General features: G+C 41.7%; 1 protein-coding gene and 1 long non-coding RNA gene across 2 annotated transcripts; one reads left to right on the top strand and one right to left on the bottom strand.

Annotated features, from left to right (window-relative positions):
• The first annotated feature begins 4,757 nt into the window (after positions 1-4,757).
• On the top strand, positions 4,758-16,987 carry LOC147112287 (uncharacterized). The gene is made up of 2 exons (XR_015079474.1): positions 4,758-8,663; positions 15,574-16,987. It is a non-coding gene; the product is annotated as an uncharacterized LOC147112287 (long non-coding RNA).
• LOC147112286 (ALK and LTK ligand 2-like) lies at positions 12,109-19,524 on the bottom strand. The gene is made up of 6 exons (XM_085996423.1): positions 19,109-19,524; positions 18,374-18,677; positions 17,222-17,278; positions 17,057-17,137; positions 15,277-15,353; positions 12,109-12,956 (listed from the first exon to the last, which is right to left on the bottom strand). The coding sequence occupies exons 2-5, from the start codon at positions 18,630-18,632 to the stop codon at positions 15,289-15,291; spliced, it is 462 nt and encodes a 153-aa protein (XP_085852549.1). The 5' UTR covers positions 18,633-18,677; positions 19,109-19,524; the 3' UTR covers positions 12,109-12,956; positions 15,277-15,288.
• Between the last annotated feature and the right edge of the window lie 1,725 nt (positions 19,525-21,249).

Here is a 21,249-nt window from a genome sequence, read left to right as displayed (position 1 = left end):
AATTTTCACTTGATTGACCTTGTTGAGCGGGCTCAGCAGGCCAATTAAGGGCCACCCGGCAACAGGTGACATCACAGACTGAAATTTCATCTGTCAAGAGCTTTTGACAGATGAAATATCAGTGTTTCACGGCTGTTTGAAGCTGTCAAACACTGAGTCTTCTAACCTGAGTCCTTCTACGCAGACTCAGTTAGAAATCTCACCGGCACTGAAAGCTGCAGGCTGTCACTTCTGACAGCTTGCGGCCATTCTGCTTTCTGTGCCTTCTGAATGATGGACTCCTGAAACATAGAGGAAGGAAGGCTGTAAAGGTAAGTACAGGTAATTTAAACTTCTTTACACACTTTAGACACACCAAACACACTTACCTTTGCACTCATGCACCCATCACTCACCTGAACATCGACATCTTGACCCCTCCAAGTCCTTCAACCCGACGTCCCGACTCCTCTAACTTGGCGTGGTTTGGAGCTGTCGGGAATCCCACACAACAACCTTCAAAATAGGGATTAGGCTAAAAACTGCCTGTTAACTACCTGTTAACAGGCAGTTAATTGGCACTAATCCCTTCCCGCCTCAGGTCGGCGGGTCCCAGTGTGGGGCGGGTACCCGCTTCCTTTGAAACTTACATGGAGGCGGGTTTTGGGCGGGATGGTGTCGGGACCCCCGAATTCGGGATTTTAGCCCCCAGCACACCTAAAAGCCCGCCTCACGGCACACTGAAAATCGACCCCCTTGTTTTAACCACATAGATTCAGGGAGTCACTCTGAATCTCAAGAAAAAGAAATGTCTGATCCAATGCAAATGAATGACAATCTGTCAGTATTGATACATGCATATAAACTGATGAAAAGGGCCGGAAAAGATCATCAGACCCACGAAGCCTGACCCATACCGACATGGTACAACCACACATCATTGACCCACCCCCTAACAATGTAATCTCCTAGAATGGCAAAAAGTTAGAGGAAAGCCCCAAAAGTCAACTTAGGAAATTCTCTGGGAAATTCTTCTGACTCCCCAACTAAAGTTCCAGGGAATTGTGGTAGCCCGTAACTCCTAGAAATTACAACTAGCTAGCAACTTACACTGTACAACTGGAAATGTCCTTCTCACTCAGGAACTTGTCAAGTTTCCTTTCAACAGATGAGTTAATCCATACCCTTCACATGTGCAAGTAGGCTGTTCCAGGCAGTGATCACTCTTCAAAAAGAAATACTTTCTAGCATCTAACCTAATTCTTTGCCTATGCCCTCTCGTCCTACCATTCCTATTCATCTCAAATAACCTATCCAACTGGTGAGTCCAATCAATTCATAATTTTAAAAATCTCTTAGAAACCTTTATTTCTCTAAAGTAAATAGCGCTAACTCTATCCTCATAAGAATCCTTAAGTTAGGGATCACTGCATAGTATCCTCAGCATCGATATCCTTCACCATGTGTAAATGCCAAATCTTGTCACAAAGCTCCAAGTACGGACATATAGAAGCTTTATATGGCCTAAGTGATCTTTTTATATGTAATGGTCCAGCTACACAACCTAAAACCCTATTTGCTTATAACCACTTTACACTAGTTGTGCACCTTTAGTGAGTGATCAGCAATTATCTCCAAGTCTGTCTCTTCATCTGTTATCCTCAACAGGTATCTCTGCATGGAATAGGTAGGTCTGGAGTTTTCTAACTCCAAATGCATGCCACTGCATTTGTCCACATTAAAGGCTATCTGCCACTCACAGTTCCATTTGCTAACTTTTCTACATCAGCCAGCAAGCTATGGATTCCTGTACACATTTTCATGTCATCAGCAATTAATGAATGGTTCCATTTATGGCATCATAATCATTAATGAAAATGGTAAACCGAAATGGTCCAACATTAGCCTTATAGTAACCCACTTGTGAACTAGGCATCATTCAGATCCACTCCTATTAATGACCAGCTTCTGCCCACAAGATCTCAACCAGTTACCTGTCCAGTATAATATCTATCCGATAATTGCATTTGACATAATTTTATCCAATAACCTTCTATGCAGTACTTTATCAAATGCTTTCTGTATATCAAGGTGTGTATTATCAATAGCAGAAGTGCCATCATCCACCATAGTGATCACTTCGTCAAAGAACTCTCAGGTTAATAAAACTGACCTATATTTCCTGAAGCCATGCTGGGGAGCTCCAATAACTGCTTAACTCTTCAAATTATCATAAATAACATCCCATTTAATGCTTTCCTGCTACCAATGTCAAATTCGCAGTCTATAATTCCCAGGGACTGATTTCTTTTAACCAATGGGACTGCATGAACCTCACTCCAATTCAAATCTCAGTGAGCTATTGAATGTGATCCAGTGGCTCACCTAATACATCAACCATTTCCCTTCACATTCTTGGGTAAATGGAAACAGATCCAGTTTTAATCACCTTAATCTGAGCTAAGACTTTCAACAGTAACCTCTATTGAAGCAGTTTTAGAGCATCTCTTGTGCAGCCTGACCTGCCTGACTCTCTTCTGTAGGTCTTTCAATTGTAACAAACACTTCAAATCAACGGAATATAGTAACAGGAGTAGGCCATTTAGCCCCTTGAGCCTGTTCCACCATTCAATGAGATCATGGCTGAATGGGATTCCCATTGGTGCCAGTAATGGTGTTGGAAGGGCAGAAAACAACTGAGTTGCCACAAAGGTGCACGAGAGCCTGAGTGCCAGAAGAAAATTACAAAAACAGCCTAATGACTGAAATGTAAAGGATTGAAGTTTTGTTACCTCAGTCCTTTAAATTAGCTACTTTCACAGTTTATTGCCAGCAACCCTTTCAAATGGGCATCCTTTAGACTTGACAACCTCTCCACCCTAATACAAAGACATGGCAACAAAGGATGTTCCAGCTCTCAAATGCATGTTATTGAAGCACCTGCCTATTAGAGGTGGGTGCTTGCCTCTGCTTACCCCTTTTCCCCTTCAATGTAACAGTCAGTTGTGAAACAAACTTCACTGCAGCACAAAGTCAATAGATTTCTAATGGGAAGGATCTCCCACCCAGTTTCCTTTACCGGCTGCTTGATAAACGCAGCTATAACAGGTGGCTATCACTGGAAAGTCCAAGCTATTATACTTGGACAGTACTGTTGATTGGATTCAGTTCCAGGAAAAGACCCCGACCCAAGGCTATCACTAGTGTCCAAAGTGACATTCACACTGCACTCATTACCAGCTTTCCCCAACATCACTGGACAATATATCATCAGGCTATTTAAGGCATGTTTTTGGAACCAATATAATTTGACTCCGACCAGCTCAACTCAGAACATACAAGAAAGACTTTGAGGTTAGAAACATGCCTTTCTCTTTCTCTGAATGCTTTACGTAGGTGCCACCCCATGAAAATCATTAGTAAAAAATATAAGATTTACATGATCTGAAGAGAAATCAAAGTATGCCCATAGATGTCTATAACATGAAGTCTTTCAGCGTATATGCCAACTTTCAGCATTTCACACTGGCAGGCAGCCATTTTGGGGGCCCATTCAGTGTGTCAGTGTTTGCTGACAAAAATCAGTGCAGCCAGACCCCTCGTCTACTGTCCTGTTCTCCCTCCCCCACAGTCCCATTCTTCCTGATTCAGCTAGTTAATATATTAGACCAGGTGCGAGCCTTCTATCTTCCTTGCTTTCAGCACTAATAGTTGGTATTTCAACCTGTAATCAGAAACTCTTGCAAGCACAGTAATTTTGCCCTACAGTATATAGATATCACAATCTGGCCAATTGGCACTGGGAGTGGCACAGAAAGGAGACAGATACTTGTTAAGAACATAAGAAATAGGAGCAGGAGTAGGCCATTCGGCCCTTCAAGCCTGCTCCATCATTCAATGAGATCATGGCTGATCTTCTGCCTCAATTCCATTCACCGGCCCTATCGCCATATCCCTTGATGCCCTTACTAGTCAGAAATCTATCGACTTCTGTTTTGAATATACCCAATGACTCAGCCTCCACAGCCCTCTGGGGTAGAGAATTCCAAAGATTCACCACCCTCTGTGTGAAGAAATTTCTTCTCATCTCAGTCCTGAATGGCCTACCCTTTATCCTGAGGCTGTGACCCCTGGTTCTCGACTCCCCAGCCAACGGAAACATTCTCCCAGCATCCATCCTATCAAGCCCTGTAATAATTTTGTATGCTTCAATGAGATCCCCTCTCATTCTTCTGAATTCAAGAGAATACAGGCCTAGTTTACTCAATCTCTTCTCATACGACAGTCCCGCCATCCCAGGGATCAATCTCGCGAACCTTCGTTGCACTCCCTTTATGGCAAGTATATCCTTCCTTAGGTAAGGAGACAAACAATTGTACACAATACTTCAGGTGTGGTCTCACCAAGGCCCTATATAATTGGAGTAAGACTTCTTTACTCCTGTACTCAAATCCTCTTGTAATGAAGGCCAGCATACAATTTGCCTTCCTAATGGCTTGCTGCACCTGCACATTCACTTTCAGTGACTCATGTACAAGGACACCCGGGTCCCTTTGAGCATCTGCATTCCCCAATCGTTCACCATTTAGGAAATACTCTGCCTTTCTGTTTTTTCTACCAAAGTGGATAACTTCACATTTATCCACATTATAATCCATCTGCCATGTTCTCGCCCACTCACTGAGCCTGTCGAGATCCCCTTGCAGCCTCTTCACATCCTGTTCGCAACTGGCACTGCCACCTAGCTTTGTGTCATCAGCAAATTTGGAAATGTTACATTTAGTCCCCTCATCCAAATCATTGATATAGATTGTGAATAGCTGGGGCCCAAGCACCGATCCTTGCGGTACCCCACTAGTCACAGCCTGCCATCCTGAAAAAGACCCATTTATCCCTACTTTTTGTTTTCTGTCTGTTAACCAATTCTCAATCCATGCTAGTATATTACCCCCAATTCCATGTGCCCTAATTTTGTTCACCAACCTCTTGTGTGGGACCTTATCGAAAGCCTTCTGAAAATCCAAATACACCACATCTACCGGTTCCCCTTTGTCTACTCCACTAATTACATCCTCAAAGAACTTCAATAGGTTTGTCAAACAGGACTTCCCTTTCATAAATCCATGTTGACTCTGCCCAATCTTACTATTAGTTTCTAAGTGCCCAGTTATTGCATCCTTTATAATAGATTCCAGCATTTTCCCAACTACTGATGTGAGGCTAACAGGTCTGTAGTTCCCCGTTTTCTCTCTCCCTCCTTTCTTAAATAGCGGGGTTACATTTGCTATCCTCCAATCTGCAGGAACCGTTCCAGAATCTATAGAATTTTGGAAGATGACAGCCAATGCGTCCACTATCCCAATGGCCATCTCTTTCAAAACCCTAGGATGTAGGTCATCCGGTCCTTGAGATTTATCGACTTTTAGTCCCATTAATTTTGTTCTGGTGCATTAGCCACTGTTCTTGGGTAGAAGCTGGTGTGAGGGTAATGGATGATGGGGAAAATGAAATGGATGGCAATAAAAGGGGGCAATGAATGACCATGAAAAGGGAAATGAGTGATAATGAAGGGGAGAGGGAACGAGGCAGAATCTGGAAACGACGCTTTGGAGGGGAGAAATCAGAGCAAGCTTTGTGGTGGATGAGAGAGAGTGCCGGCGTGAATTGGGGCAATAAAGAATGCCATCATGAAGTCTGTAGGGATGGAAGAGTGCCCGCTTGTAACTAGGGAAGTGGAAGAGTGGGAAAAGAGTGCCAAGTTGAATTGATTGAGGAAAGGGAGAAGAAGAGAAAGAAGGGAATAGAGGGTTATACTGATAGAGTTAGATGAGGAAAGGCTCAAGTGCAGCATAATGCCGTATATCTTACGACTTGAATTTATATAGCGTTTTACTTGAAGTACTTTTTGAAGTGTAGTCACTGTTGTCATGCAGACGGCTGCCAGTTTGCATGTGATAATGACCAGTTAATCTGTTTTTTAGTGATGTTCATTGAGGGATAAATATTTTCCATCTGAGAGGGTGGACGGGGCCTCAGTTTAACATCTCATCAGAAAGACGGCACCTCTGACAGTACAGCATTCCCTCAGTACTGCACTGGAGTGTCAGCCTAGAATTTTGTGCTCAAGTCGCTGGAGTGGGACTTGAACCCACAACCTTCTGACTCTGAGGCAAGGGTGCTACCAACTGAGCCACTGGCTGACGCAGAGAGTTGTCTTTGTGAAAAGGTGGGTGATTGAATGAGATGCAGTGTCTGTGAATTGAGTGATGAGGGCGTATGGTGTATTTGTGAACTGGGGCAGTGGGAGGTTAGATGTGGAAGAGCGACTGTTCAGCTTATCTCTGGGTAAGTGATGGTCTGGTTGGCCTGTTACATAGGAACTGCTAGATGAAAAAAGGCCAAGGTTGATCTAGTTCGCCTTCTACCATCCTGGTAGTCGTGTGATACAACAATAATGGAGTTGTTGACTATTCATAGCAAATAATCTCTCCCAATTAGTCTACAACAGATCCAGGCATGGGGCGAGGAAATCATCAGCAGTGGAAAGCTTTAGGAACCATAGGTTGAAAGTCACTTGTTTCTCTGAAGCATGCTACACTTATAATATGTCATGTCTTAAATTACTCCTATACTGTATCCCAAAATGTTATTTTCTGAAATAAATCCATCTAATTTGCAAATGAATCAATACTCTCTGCTTCCACCATCTCCCTAGGGAGCCTGTTCCATAGATTTACCACTCGTTCACTGAAATAATGTTTCCACAGATTTGTTTTGAAATCTAAATGTCACTTTGCTTTTCCTTTTTAAATTGAAAAGTACTTTTGAAGTGTAGTCATTGTTGTAATGTAGGAAACACAGCAACCAAATCGCAGTGAGATACATAACCAGATAATCTATTTTAATGATGTTGGTTGAGGGATAAATATTGGCCGAGACACTGGGGCAACACCACAGCTCTTCTTTCAATATTGCTTGGGATCTTTTACATCCGCCTGAGAGGGCAGCCGGGGTCTCGGTTTAACATCTCATCATTATGTGCTCAAGTCTCTGGAGTGGGACTTGAACCCCCTGCCTTCTGACTCAGAATCGAGAGTGCTACCACTGAGCCAAGCCTGGCACTTGTAGTACAACAACAACTTGCATTTATATAGCGCACTTAATGTAGTAAAACATCCCAAGTGCTTCACAGGAGTGGTATCAGATAAAATTTGATATGGAGCCACATAAGGAATTATTAGGACAGATGCCCAAACTCTTGGTTATAAGGAGCTGAAGGCACAGCTGCCAATGGTGGGGCAAAGGAAATCGGGGATCCACAAGAGGCCACAATTAGAGGAACACAGAGTTCTGGGAGGGTTGTAGGGCTGAAGAAGGTTACAGATATGGACAGGTGAGGCCATGGAGGGACCTGAACAAATACTGCCCAACCCCCACTCCCCTCCTTCCATGCACACACAAAGACAGCAGAAATCCAAGAGAACAATTAACATTTGTGCATGGCTTTGTAGAAGTTCAGAAAAAAAGTAAAGAATTGTTAAAATTCTATTGTATTTTGGAAGTCATTGCGTGGAAGCAAGATCGCCAGCATCTTTTTTTAGGTCACGTGCTAAATATTGGAAATATTTTACTTTCAAATTCCTTTTCTTGATTCCTGATTTTGATTTTCTGGCATAGCTCACAACCTCCAAGATAAGTTCCTGGATCTATTTTTGAAGCTTATTTGTTTGTCAATGCTGCCTTTTGTCTGAGAGGCAAAGTACGAAGAAGCAGCACTTCATAATGTCCGCAGCATCAAGTTGAGGAACATTGATCAGCCAGACTGTAAGGTTTTAAATCGAAGTAAAAGCTTTATGTCACTTAGCGAGCAAGATTCCTTCAAATAAGTCTCTTAGGGGATACTCCAACTGCATAATAGGTTCAATCGACAAAAGGGACCAGGTCATTAAAAGTGTTGGAAAGCTTATTAAAATCAAAGGTTATAGTTGGTGTGCACAGAATCCGTGTCCACACATTGTTCATAGAACTAGTTCTTCAAAAGATCATGAAGAACAAGGCACAAATATTTTTCATTATTTTTAATTGCTTTTGATAGATGTACCTAAATTGCTCTTCATGTGGGACAAATGTTTTCTAGAGGACAGATCTGTCCAAGGCAAGATAAGAAGTAGGGATTCAATCCTTCAATCTTGTGTTTATCAGAAGTTGACACAAATTACAAGAAAAGGTTTCAATAATATGAAGCAAAGGTTTCAATAATATGAAGCCATGTTTCAGTTATTCCTACTACATCTGGTTCCTCGCGACGGACTACTGCCTGCAGTTCCCCCGTTTTATTTTGGACTCTGTGTACATCGCTGTACAGGCAGTTTAATTCATCTTTAGCAGTTGTTCCTTTTACTTTATTTTTAACAGTTATTTATACTTTTGTTCCCTGATATCGTTTATGTTACCCTTGTTCCTTACCATAGTCTGACCTTTACTCTCATCTCCTATTTCATTTCTCTTCAGATTTATGTTATTTTCACCAGATCCCGCCCCGCCCCGCCCCGCCGTCCTTACTAGTTGAAAGGAGGTGTCTATGAAAGCATCCTGCCGTTTCACTGGACAAAGGCAATGGGTTACAGACATTAATTCCCCAATTATGCTGCACCGCAGGCATCAACTGGATTATTAACATTGACGTGAGTAGGGATCTGTGCTTATATTGTGCACTCACATCTTTGTTTTTTGAGCTTTACCTGGGTATTTGTCTTGCATTCTGTGTTTAAAAATTACTCCTATAAGCAAGCCCTCACTTCCTGCAAACCGAAATTTGTTTTGTTATATAGGACTTTGTACACAATATCTGACGATATAGCATTCCTTAGAGACATGAACCTTTGTTGCTATGTTTAGCTTACTGGGCAGGAAACAAGCCCTCTCATGATCTTTCAGTGGAAGAGGTGCAGGCTAGTGCTTGGGGTAAGGATCCTCTGTCGGTGGTCCACACCCCGGGGGTCTACCTGCCTTTCTTCTGCCACATTCCCCGACCACGGGAGCCTTCTCCATTTTACCGGATTTTCCATGCTCTCCTCCCCTCTGCTATTTTGCTGTAACTACACCTCCTCTGGAACCATCTTTTGTTTCTATACTTATCCCATTATTGCTCCCTTTTGCCTTGCACCATCATCACTTTTGCTCTTTCCCTGATCCCTTTTTTCCCGACTCTGTACTTGCTTAAAAGCCATGTATCTCTCACATCTTCCAATTCTCATGAAAGGTCATCGACCTGAAACATTAACTCTGTTTCTTTCTCCACAGATGCTGCCTGACCTGCTGAATGTTTCCAGCTGTTTCTGTTTGTATTTCAGATTTCCTGCATCTGCAGTATTTTGCTTTGGTCCTCTCGTAATCTCTCAAATTTCATAGAATAAACACTGTCTCAGACTGGCTTAGGCTATAAACAACAGCACAGGTTTATTAAAAGTAACAGTAGCAATTAAACTATTCCTCATTGGAGTTAGAAAGTAATAAAAAGATGCAACCCTTAATAAATAGTTCCCTTCACGATAGCTTTATGAGATTATTTTTCCACACTGCCCCTCCAAAATGAAATACATCTGCCAGCTGTGCAGAAACTTAAAGATGTAGAAAATGTCTGCAGCTCCAATACCCCTAGAGTGTCAATAATGCCCATCTAATAGGGGTTGGAGAAAAATCTATTTGTTATCTCGTTGTAAAATCCATTTTATTTAACTAATCACTTGACTGAACGAAACAAGCATGCAGACGAGGTTGCAAATAAAACATCAGCATATTAATGTCTTCTTGACTCATCTAATAGACTTATTTTGTTAAACTATTTCATAGGAATAAATGCCATTTCAGACTGTACAGCCATTAGGATAGACGATGGGCACCAGACACCCCTCAGGCCAGTTAACAGCCTGCCATAGACCTGAAGTGTTACGGTGATTCCTTGCAGTCACCCGCCATCACAAAAGACAGACTGACCCCAGAAGCATTCCCAGTTGCAATGGAGAATGCAGGTTTGATTTTCAGTAAGCCAAATTAAAGCTGACCAGCAAAAAAGACTATACATAGAAATTAAAAATACTAAAGATTTCCCAATGTGATGAACCTCCCTGATGATGACAAAGCTCCATGTTTTTGTATACTCATGTACATTCATGGCATGCTAATTACTAGCGCATAGAAGATAGGAGCAGGAGTAGGCCATTTGGCCCCTCGAGCCTGCTCTGCCATTCATTGCGATCATGGCTGATCATCCAAATTCAGTACCCGGTCCCTGCTTTCTCCCCATACCCCTTGATCCCTTTAGCCTTAAGAAATATATCCAACTCCTTCTTGAATATATTTAATGTATTGGCCTCTACTGCCTTCTGTGGTAGAGAATTCCACAGGTTCACCACTCTCTGGGTGAAGAAATTCCTCCTCATTTCTGTCCTAAATGGCCTACCCCTTATCCTTAGACTGTGACCCCTGGTTCTGGACTCCCCGACCATCGGGAACATCCTTCCTGCATCTAGTCTGTCCAGTCCTGTCAGAATTTTATACGTTTCAATGAGATCCCCTCTCATTCTTCTAAACTCCAGCGAGTACAAGCCCAGTCGACCCAATCTCTCCTCATACGTCATTCCTGCCATCCCAGGTATCAGCCTGGTGAATCTTCGCTGAACTCCTTCCATGGCAAGAACATCCTTCCTCAAATAAGGCGACCAAAACTGCACACAATACTCAAGATGTGGTCTCACCAAGGCCCTGTACAACTGCAGCAAGACATCCTCATTCCTGTACTCAAACTCTCTCGCTACGAAGGCCAACATACCATTTGCCTTCTTAACCGCCTGCTGCACCTGCATGCTTACCTTCAGTGACTGCATAATTGGCAGTAAGATCTCTAGTGACTGAGAAGAACTGATGGGATAATCAGCTCTTTCCAATCATTAGAAATTGGATGGTAGTACAACAGGCTGTTGAGTAATTTTATATACTTTACTCTTTAAAATTTCAAGCATAAATTGTTCAGTGGTTTCACTATGCACAGTGCTAGCTAAAAAAGTTACATTTTGCATAGTGCCTCATCACATCACCTAGAAAAATTTAAAAACGCATCACATAACATGAATTTCTTTGATGTGCAGTGACTATTGTTATGTGGGAAAGTATGACAATCATTTCACACACAGCAAGATCCCACAATAAGATATATGTTAATCTGTTTTTGCGATTGATCAAGAAAGGTATATTGGGTAGGTCATCAGAATTCCCTGTTCTTTTTCAAATAGTGTCATGGGATTGTTACAACCACCTAAAGAGGCAGTCATTTATCATCCAAGGATAGCACTTCTGGGAATCCAGCACGCACTTTGTGCTGCATTGAGTCAGTCTAGACTACGTGTTCAAGTCCTGGAGTGGGTTTTAAACCAACAACCGTATGATTCAGAGGTGAGATTGCTACCAACTGAATCAAGCTGACACAGTTCAAGATCATATTTTCCAGGTGATCTCATAATTTATCAGTGCCAAATTTCTGATTTCTATGGAATTAGCAGCATTCTACTCTATATTTGTTGTTAGTCCTGTGTTAAAGATCGCACCAGGCATGCAGTATAACTGGGATATTATTAATCCTGTTGACTTCAGTAATAGCTGATAATCTGCTGTCTAATGGTAAAATACAAAGAGCAGAAGGCTCTTAATGGATTGAAAAGGTGACATTGGATAGAAATGTGGATTTGAAAGTGGCTATTAAATACAAATGCATCAAATATTGGGACTAAAAATAGACAATGAAACATGACTCCAAGTGTCATCCACTCTTGGGGATCTGCTTCTATCGGGCTCTTGTATAAGTCGTTTTTGACTAATTATTCAGAATAGTACATCCTAAATTTTATATAAATGAATATGACTACATTATATATTGCCTTCTAATTAAATATTGTGAACTTCCATTGATTTGAATGACTAGGAAAGGTGCATTGGTTTAGGTAAACCCAAGGTCTGTCTGGAGTTCAGAAAAACTGACATCCTTTGTAGTAAATCAGTGATTGAAAAAAGTGGTTTGAAACCATGTAGTAACAACCTGGGAATGTATACAAAAAGCACTCAGTCCAGTCTGTGTCAAATACCAAACACTTTATTTTATAACTGATATATATTCAGGTCTTTACAATATATACATATTGCACATGTTAGCTGGAATGTTTATAAATCTTAATGTACAGTGACTAATGACATTAGCTTGTATATTTCTGTACAAATGACACTCCACTGTGTTAGAGAAAAGATAATTGCTCACAAACGTCTTTTTTCAGCTCAGAGAATGTAAACCATAACCAGCATTGTACTAACCTAACAGTGTTGTTTTAAAATATTAAATTTTGTAACGACAAAGGCAAGAAAAATGTCATGCAAACCATAATTTAACCCCTGGGGTACAGGGCGACCCCAAACATTCTATTATATCAATATTTTGCTGTGTTATGATGCAGCAAATGGTTTTAAACTGCATAAGCATTACATATGACAAGTAAAGATAACCAGCACTCTCAAGCATGAACAAATCCTACAGTAAATTTAGGATACATTAGCCTTGCCTTGAACAGTATCTGAGTTTCTCAATGTTTAATACAAAAGAATGTTCCAAACATCATTTGTTGAACAAGAAAGCATTTGTGCAATTTTTGGCAGCATTACACAGAGAAACAGTGAAGTGTTATTATTTTCTTAAATGTTAAGCCTTTGTAACATTGGCAGTTATTTATATGAATGTACAGAATTACAGAAACAATGTTGACAACATACAAAATGCACATTAAGGAGTTTATGGAAGTAATCCATCCGTTTGCAAAAATAAATCTTTGTTCACAATGGAATATGTTATAAAGGTATTGAGATCAATTTGTTTCCCTGTTGTTTTCCAAGGCACTTTTCTTGGTTCTGGGGATATCTTAATTTATTGTTGTCACCTGTAAAACAAGATTGTTGCATTTTGTACTCTCAAGGATTTTGATTTAAGAAAGCAGAATGAGTTCATTTTAAGTTGTGCATAGAGCCTGCCACATGTATTTCCGTGGAACATTTAAAACCTGGTCTGGCTTAATAACTTCATTTTTTAGGTTGGTTCATGAATGCGATTGTTTCTTAATGCCATTTATGTTGTAAAAATTTCAGCAAATTCTAGTACTTTTCACCATTTATAGAAAGAACGAACTTGAAACGCCATAGCATACAAGACTACGGACCAAGTGCTGGAAAATGGGATTAGAATAGATGGCTTGAGTGGACACGATGGGCCGCTTTCTGTGCTGTATAACTCTATGACTTGCATTTATATAGCACCTTTCACAACCACCGGATGTCCCAAAGCGCTTTACAGCCAATGAAGTACTTTTTTGAAGTGTAGTCACTGTTATAATGTAGGAAACTTATGTGAAACTGTGAACAAACTGCGTAATTTATTTTATTTATTTTTAATGCTTTATGTCAGGGCTAACTTCCATAGAACAGAGTGCACCTTGCGATTGTCCAATCATGTGGTTAGACTTCTGCTGCTGTAGTTACACCCCAAATAGTCCCACATTACTATGGGGCATGACTGGATTGGAAGCTTCTCCACCTGCCACACATTTAGCAGCTACTGTTCAGTGCTTTACACTACCAATTCCAATACATACAGTGCACTACTGTGCATTTAGATACCAAAAGTATGGTATATTGTCCCAGTCCATACATTGTAGCTATTTAATAGCAGAAGTTGGTTAAGTACTCCACTCCTATGTATGATGTCAGTTTGGGTTCCTACTCAACCTGCTTTCCAAAGGTGGCTACAGGCAGTGAGACCTTGCATCTCAGAAGAAAAACAGCCCTATTTTCTGCAGCTAAATTGTCCTTCCATTGGTTATATAATTATTGCAACTAAAATTCATGGTCAAATCCATTGCGTCCTTCCGGCTGAAAGGGCTGGTATAGGAAGGCGCACCATCCATAGGAATTAAAACATGTTAGAAAAATCCAAATTGGAAAAGTCTTGCGTAACCAATGATCGTTATAACTGGAATTCAAATTGTGTCGAAAAATTGTATTCCTGCTCAATGTTCTAAAGCTTACTGACTGTAATGAGTAATTAATCAATGATGAAAGGAACTTTTCTCACACAAGTTCTGTGTATACCTAGAACAATATTACCATCGGTATTTCTATGTTTCTGAATCCGACCTAATATATTTATCTTGCGAATGACATTATCTGCACCATGTTACAGGAGCCTTAAGATGCAAGAATATAAGTCATGGGCATAATGCCTGTTATTTTGTTTAAATGTGAATGGTGATTAATGTCTGTTTCTTCCTAGGATATCTGTTGTTTAGGTATCTTATGATCTGTCCTTTCCTAACCCATGCATTCGGGTACTCAATGGCAGTGTGTCGGTTGCCGATTCGGGAGGTAGAAACATGGAAGTTCAACGTTTAGGCGATCGCCTAGTAATTACTCAGGGCTAGATCTTCCACTTGCAAGATACGTGGGCCGACCTATTGATTATAAAGCCATGTAAAATGATGTGTGCTCCAACTGCTGCTATCTCTATTAATCTTTAATTAAGTCGTAGCCATGGCAATTAGTGTTGCCTTGTACAGCACAGTAAACCATTAAGATGGCAAAACATTGCCAAGAGGCCTTTAATGCTGAAACTATTTGCATTTTGAGTAATTACCCAGTGTAATGTTGAGACAGTTGTAAGTTAAAGAGAGTAAAACTGTAGACTTCTACCGAGGCACAGAAATATTGGTTTTTATTACTTACACCTTTAGAACATCCAACGGCTAGCAACTATTTGGAAAGTAATTTTATAATTCACCTGCATTGATTCCGCCTCCAAGGGATGTTTGAACTATATTAGAGCTGAATCATTTACGGACCTGTATAGACTAAATATAAAACGAATACGATCAGCTGAACGGAAAACCGCACGGGCGGGTTTTACTGGTAACGATGTCATCCATCTGGAGTGGATGCTAACTAAAGTGCTGCATTTAGCAGCTAATCGATGTTGGCCCAAGGACAGACCTACACTTTAAGTGTATGATCTGCATGTAGTGGCCGCTTAATGCAAGAAATATATTTACTAACGGGATAGTTCCTCCTAAAGCATCATCTCCGGACTGCCATGCTGACACTTCATCTACCCCCCCCCCCCCAAAAAAAAAATATAACAAACTTTAGGATGTCCGCCTCTCGCAGCAAAGCTATTTAAGTATCAGAGGGAGTCAGTAAGTTAATTACACTTACCATTAATCGAATTTAGCCTTTCGCACACATCGGACTGACTGCCAATCTTGTGAGAAGTCTGGCACATCTTTTGTAATCTACGAGAAGAGAATGCCGTCATGCACCAGCAAACATCATATCTAAACAGACATACGATAGCAACATACTGCAGATGCTGGAAATCCGAAGAAGGGTTTCGACCCGTCAACTCAAATTTCTCTCCACGGATGTTGCCTGACCTGCTGAGTTTTTCCAGCATTTTCTGTTGTGATATATCTAAACACATGGTCCTAAATGCACTCGCTCCTGTTCACACAGATTGTACGTTCTATGCACGAGTATCTCCGTTGGAAATAACTGGCGAAGTGTGGTTAGATCTTTGAAGAGGATTGATCAGTTCCCCCTTGGCCTCTTTGATGAGTCGCTGAATTCGGCAACCATATGTATTTAATTCTCATAAAATATATATAAACTGACTATACTGTTCATGAGAATCTCTACATTCCACCCATCCGGAACCTAATCTTTATGAAATGATTGAGGACTCCCGTGAATCCAGAAGGATGTATGTGAACTGATGGACCAATTCTAATTTCACAGCCTGGACTTGTAACATGTCTGTATTGTTTACCATTACAGAAATAGTATAAAACGTTAACATGTTCCTCAAACGATCAAATATAATCTGAATCCGACCGTAGTGTAATTTTCATTTTCATGCTAACCATTTTTAAGCTATTGGTAAAAAAAACAACTTTAGAGCGGTTAAAATGTAATGAATGATGTGTAATGTACTAACGCATGTGCGAACTCGGTTGTACATGTGACTGCCATATTACTGCAGTATTGATTCTGGTGTGCTGGCAGTCAACGTTTGATTAGATCAACTCGGCCCCATCCCTCAACTTGATCGAATCAAACATGCTGCTGCTGTTAAGACAGGCAATGGGGCTATCTGCAGAGAGTTAGCACTGAGCCCATCAGGAATGATCTTTGCAATAGACTCCTTTGCCTGCATGCATGTAGCAAAGCTCGCTTCTTCCCAACAACCGGTGGCTCATCACACCCACGGTCACGTTTAAGACAGATGGTGTCGAGGAGGCTGTGACTGGCAAACTGCAATGGGTTTGTTATCACCGCACTGCCACCCCGTGAGCCTTTTATTTGTGCTTCCCCTGGAGCGGCGTTGTCTTAAGTTATCATATCCCACAGAAACTGCACATTCACGTCAACGTGACACAGCTAGACTCTGAGAAGCATGGAGTTTCCAGCCAGCCCTCTCTCCAAAAATGTTAAGTGCTCCCATGTGCCAATGCCGTCAATCTGCTACTGGGATGGTGCCATGAGTGGGGACACGGTCTAAACAGCAAGGGCCGTTTGTAATGTCTTTTTGTGACATCGCCACCGAACCCAATACAAATCACCATCCCCCGCTAGACAAATGTATTCATGCAGATTGGGTATAATTCAAACTTAAAGTGGAATATATTGAGTCTGGGTCTCATGACCCCAATAATGAACACCCATTACATCAAGAAGTCCTGACGAAAGGTGAAAGGCCTGAAACGTTAACTCTTGTTTCTCTCTCCACAGACGCTAACTGACGGGCTGTTTCCAGCATTTTCCGTGTTTATTACAGATTTCCAGCATCCGCAGTATGTGGCTTGTTTTTTTTTAAAAAACGCACTTTGGGAAAGTGATAAAAGTAAATAAAGACATGGGTCTAAAACGATCACTGTTACTGTAAAATGTAGTGCTGCTGGTCTGCCTGGGAAGGAAGAACAGGGAGGAATGCACTTACATGCTGGTGTGGTGCAGTCCCTGGTGTTGTGGTACAGCCGGTGGAAGTGTTTGTTGCATTTGGGGCTGAAGTAAAGAGGACCTGAAAGAAAACCAGTAACCGGTTAAACTCGGGCCGGCACTCCGCAAGCGAAATAGTACGCGGGCAAACTGAAAGCGCCCCTACCTGTTAAATGTTTTAAAAATTTGTCTTTCATCTTCCTCAGATCTCTGGGTACTATTTCTGTTGGGAAATAAAACAAGATAATATTCTTAGTGACGTTGCTGTGACCAGGTTAACGCAATGAATTCACCAAAAACTTTGCCATTTTAATGGCTTGGACTAGATGCTCTAACCACGTTTGCACGGCTCTCGTCGGATGGGTGTAGAGTGATGGCTTGGGATCTGTTCTGTCGACCGACAACTTCATAAAATATTGACTTAAATTACCGGCCTCGCCAAGCATGTGGCAGAGAGCCGGTTCTGCTGAAAATGCAGCTTAGAGGAAAGCTGAACAGCGGGCCGCCGGCACTTTCCCTGTGTGCCAGTGGCCGGAGACCATTCGCAGCGGATTCCCAAAGCTCCGGTTTCTGGGAATTCGGAACGGCGGTTTAAAGTCGGGGAATGACAGGGAATCACCGTGCAGTGTCCCAATGTTGTAACAGCGGACAAATTGCTTTAATGGGCGGCAGGCTCACGCTCTAACTGCTTATGCAGCCCTCACTGTCGGTCCTGAGCAGATGAACAAATGTAAAAACGAATGAAACAATGAGTCCGGCCGCAGCAACGATACACGTCGACCGCTCCTCGTCATGTCGCCAGTCTGAACAGGCAGCGTTACACAGTTACTAGCGCTGCCGTGGTTATAACACACAATGGCACCGACTCTCTATCTGATCTGAAATCCAGGCGGCCAATGTCCTCAGGTCACCCCTTGCGAGTTTGCATCCATTCATAAAATGTGCCCGGCTGCATGTGTAAGGATTCGCCGCTTCGTTTTCGCCTCGCGTCTTGCCGGCACTGAGCGTCCCCCACACACACAGCCAGCGCCCCCTTTCCTAAACTATTAGCATCGGAGAGGCGAGCGGACTCCTTGACCACCCGCATTCCCCCCGGGACAGCAGCAAGCGGCTGTATTACTTAACCCGTACCCAGATCAGCAACAGCAGCCCACCCCCCCGGGATCCATGAACTCAACGCTCTTTATTTATTTGATTCTATTCTGTAACGTGTACCAAAAGAAGATAAACGTATTACCATCCATCATGTACGGTCTTAACTTAGTAACTCAGTAGATTGATGAGTACACTGGAAACAACGTGGATCAATGGCACTTACCAACCCTCTCCTCCTTATGATAGACATAGTCAGGTAATTCCTGAGAATCGAAAGTATAATCGCCGTGTTGTGGGAAGTAGTTAACATCATTGGTTTCCTCCTGGTGGTGCTTTTGTAACTGATTTATGACTTCCAGTATTAAGTTGAAGAGAGTCTTGCTGTCCCGTAACTCTGTGAGATCAGTCCTCTCTTTGCAATAGCCAGCTGTGATTATTAGAAGTACAAGTCCAAAGAATAACGGAGACCTCAGCCCGGGCATTTCTGTTGAAATCAGATTAAAGCCTCCCAACCTCAACTCGTAGCACTGAAAGAGAAAAGAAACGGACATGATGATCTTTAACAGCTTTGTTAGATAACCGCAAGGTTATGCCCAAACCATTCAGAACTGGGCTCTTCTCTTGCATTGACAGTAATCATTTCCTGCTTTTCCGGGATTGGAAATCAAACTCTTCTAAGGTTTAAGACCCTATAAGACTTGTTGGGATTGCCATCCAATGAGCATATTATTGTTGAGTATCCCCGCCTAAACTTTTAAAAGAGATGCACCTTTGGTAAAAGTCGCAAAAAAGTGCCTATAATTCTGCTGTTGCTCTGCTATTTTGCAAGGGGAGGCTAGAAAATCGAGAAAAAAATAACATCAAGCCTTGCCTAATTGCAGCAACATATTTCAAAAGCAGCCTCTGCAGAATCTACAAGTCAACTTCAGGTAAAATAAAAATAATTTCATACATTTACCTTTAAAGGCGGCTTCACAAAATGTATCCTGCTTCCTCACTCCTTGCAACCCCGTTGTCTTTTTCTTCTGTCACCGTTCAGAAAAGGCAGAAACTTGCTCACAAAATAAATAATTTCTCCCGGTGTGCACTTTATTCCATAAACTACACCATTTCAGCCGTGCCTCCAAGCACAGGCCCTTATATAGTATATGATGCATGTGGTAGTTCAATATGATATTATCGACTTCAGGTGGGTGGTAAACAATAAAAGTCCACTTGGCAACCTTTGTTCGGTAACTTTCGTTAGATCTTTCCCAGCCTTTCACTGACTCCTTGCAGACGTAATCGGTCCCACCGGATTACCCCGGCGTGTCTTTAATTGGAAACGTGTTAACGCTGTTTGAAAAATTCATCCTTCCCGATCAGACACTCCTTGAATTGCATTATTTTCGTCAGCCCGGATGATGATGAGACCGTCTTTGACTGACAACACTGCGTGGATACCAGGAACTCTCTCCACCCCCCCCCCCCCCCCACTTTCCCTTCTCTTAAATAAGAAAACCGGTAACTGACATTATTTTCCCGTCCCTTGCACTTCATTTGATGATCCACAGGATACGATTTCTGATAAACATATTTATTTCTCTAAGTCTAATTTCTGACGTAACAAATTATTGGAAAGGCTATGATAAGGATAATAGTTGAAGACGGGGAGGGGAAGTGTTTATATCTCTCTATATATATTACCGTGTAGTCACTCCGCCGTCCACATACAGCTACCTAAAGGTGGATTGATACTGATATTATACCCTAACGCAAAAATCATCAAAGCTCCAGCCTCAAGGGAAGAAGGACGCAGTGTTCGGGTAGCTGGTATAACTTCTTGACATTTGATTCCCTTTACCCTCTCTATTTACTCAAAACGTGTCCGCCACTCCCTTCAGGCTAAAACAAATACTCAAGTCGGGATCTGTATGAAACCGGAGTGATCAGTTGTTTGGCCAACTCTATTCGAAATGGTGATTTTGATGATTTAAAATAATGTCCTATTCATTAGAACTTTATGATGAAGCGTTTCCCCCTTTACTACTTTGAATGTAGATGTATCAAATGTCAAATTAGAGAAAAGAGACACACGGTAACCACATGGGGGAGAAAGCTGACAACAGCGCCATTCAGCGACTGGCGAGAGTCATTCAGTTGACTTACGCTTACACAAACCATGGGGACTGGTTTACAGTGAGATTCTGATCGGCACCGCCGCTTAATGCGAACTGCCGCCGGTAGTGATCAACAATGTTCAGCTTATCCAATTAAGCAACGGTTGCACAATGTATACAAGAATTGATTATCGTAGAAAACATCCTTTGAGGGAATATTTGTATCAAAGGGTCCGCATTACTAACCATTCGAACTCCCCCTTGTTAGATGCAATTGTTCACCACAGAAAAATGTTCTGAAACAAGGTTTGAGGGTAACGGATCTCTGAGTTTATTAAAAATGTTGGTGACTAGCCTACTTCCTCCCACTAGATGACACTCATTCGCTTAGTATATGAGTCACAAAGCATTTTTACTATTTCTTTTTGTTGCAACCTTTTCAATAAATCATGATACGATTCAATTATCCCCTCATTAATTTTGGTGGAAAAGTAAAAGTGAATAAAAAGGATGCCGTGCCAGTAGAAAGGATTTGTTTTTCACCTTCATCTGAATGGTTCGCTTCTCAAAAATGGGGTCACAAACATTAGCAAAAAGTGAGAAGTTTTTTGCGGGTGAAGGCTTTGCTGAATTCATTCATGAGGAACTTGTGCATCTTTTCTGAGCTTCGGCGTCAAATTGAAAGTTGACGATGTCATTCCAGGTCAGACCTGGTGGTCGTGAAAACAAAGAGGACAATGTCAAAGTTTTTCGGCAGTGGTGACTCAAGTGCGTAGTCCAGCGCCAGTCTACCCTGGCTCTTCGATTAGCGGCTGAGGTTGTGACACACTTTGCACATTCGATCTATATAAGTGTATTCATGCTAATCCACAAGCAAGACCTTGCTACAATTCTGTGCTCCTGCGGTATTTGCACTTTCCCTGTACCATATTTTTTTCATTGAATGATACATATCCAGCAATGATCAACTATTCTCATGCATGAGCTGTAGAGATCACGA

Source organism: Somniosus microcephalus, chromosome 9 (genome assembly GCF_052327205.1).
Source record: "Somniosus microcephalus isolate GS21.2 chromosome 9, FLI_Smic_1.0, whole genome shotgun sequence".
Classification (NCBI taxonomy): domain Eukaryota; kingdom Metazoa; phylum Chordata; class Chondrichthyes; order Squaliformes; family Somniosidae; genus Somniosus; species Somniosus microcephalus.
The sequence above is the reverse complement of the archived record's forward strand: the minus strand, read 5'-3'. Positions and strand labels throughout refer to the sequence as shown.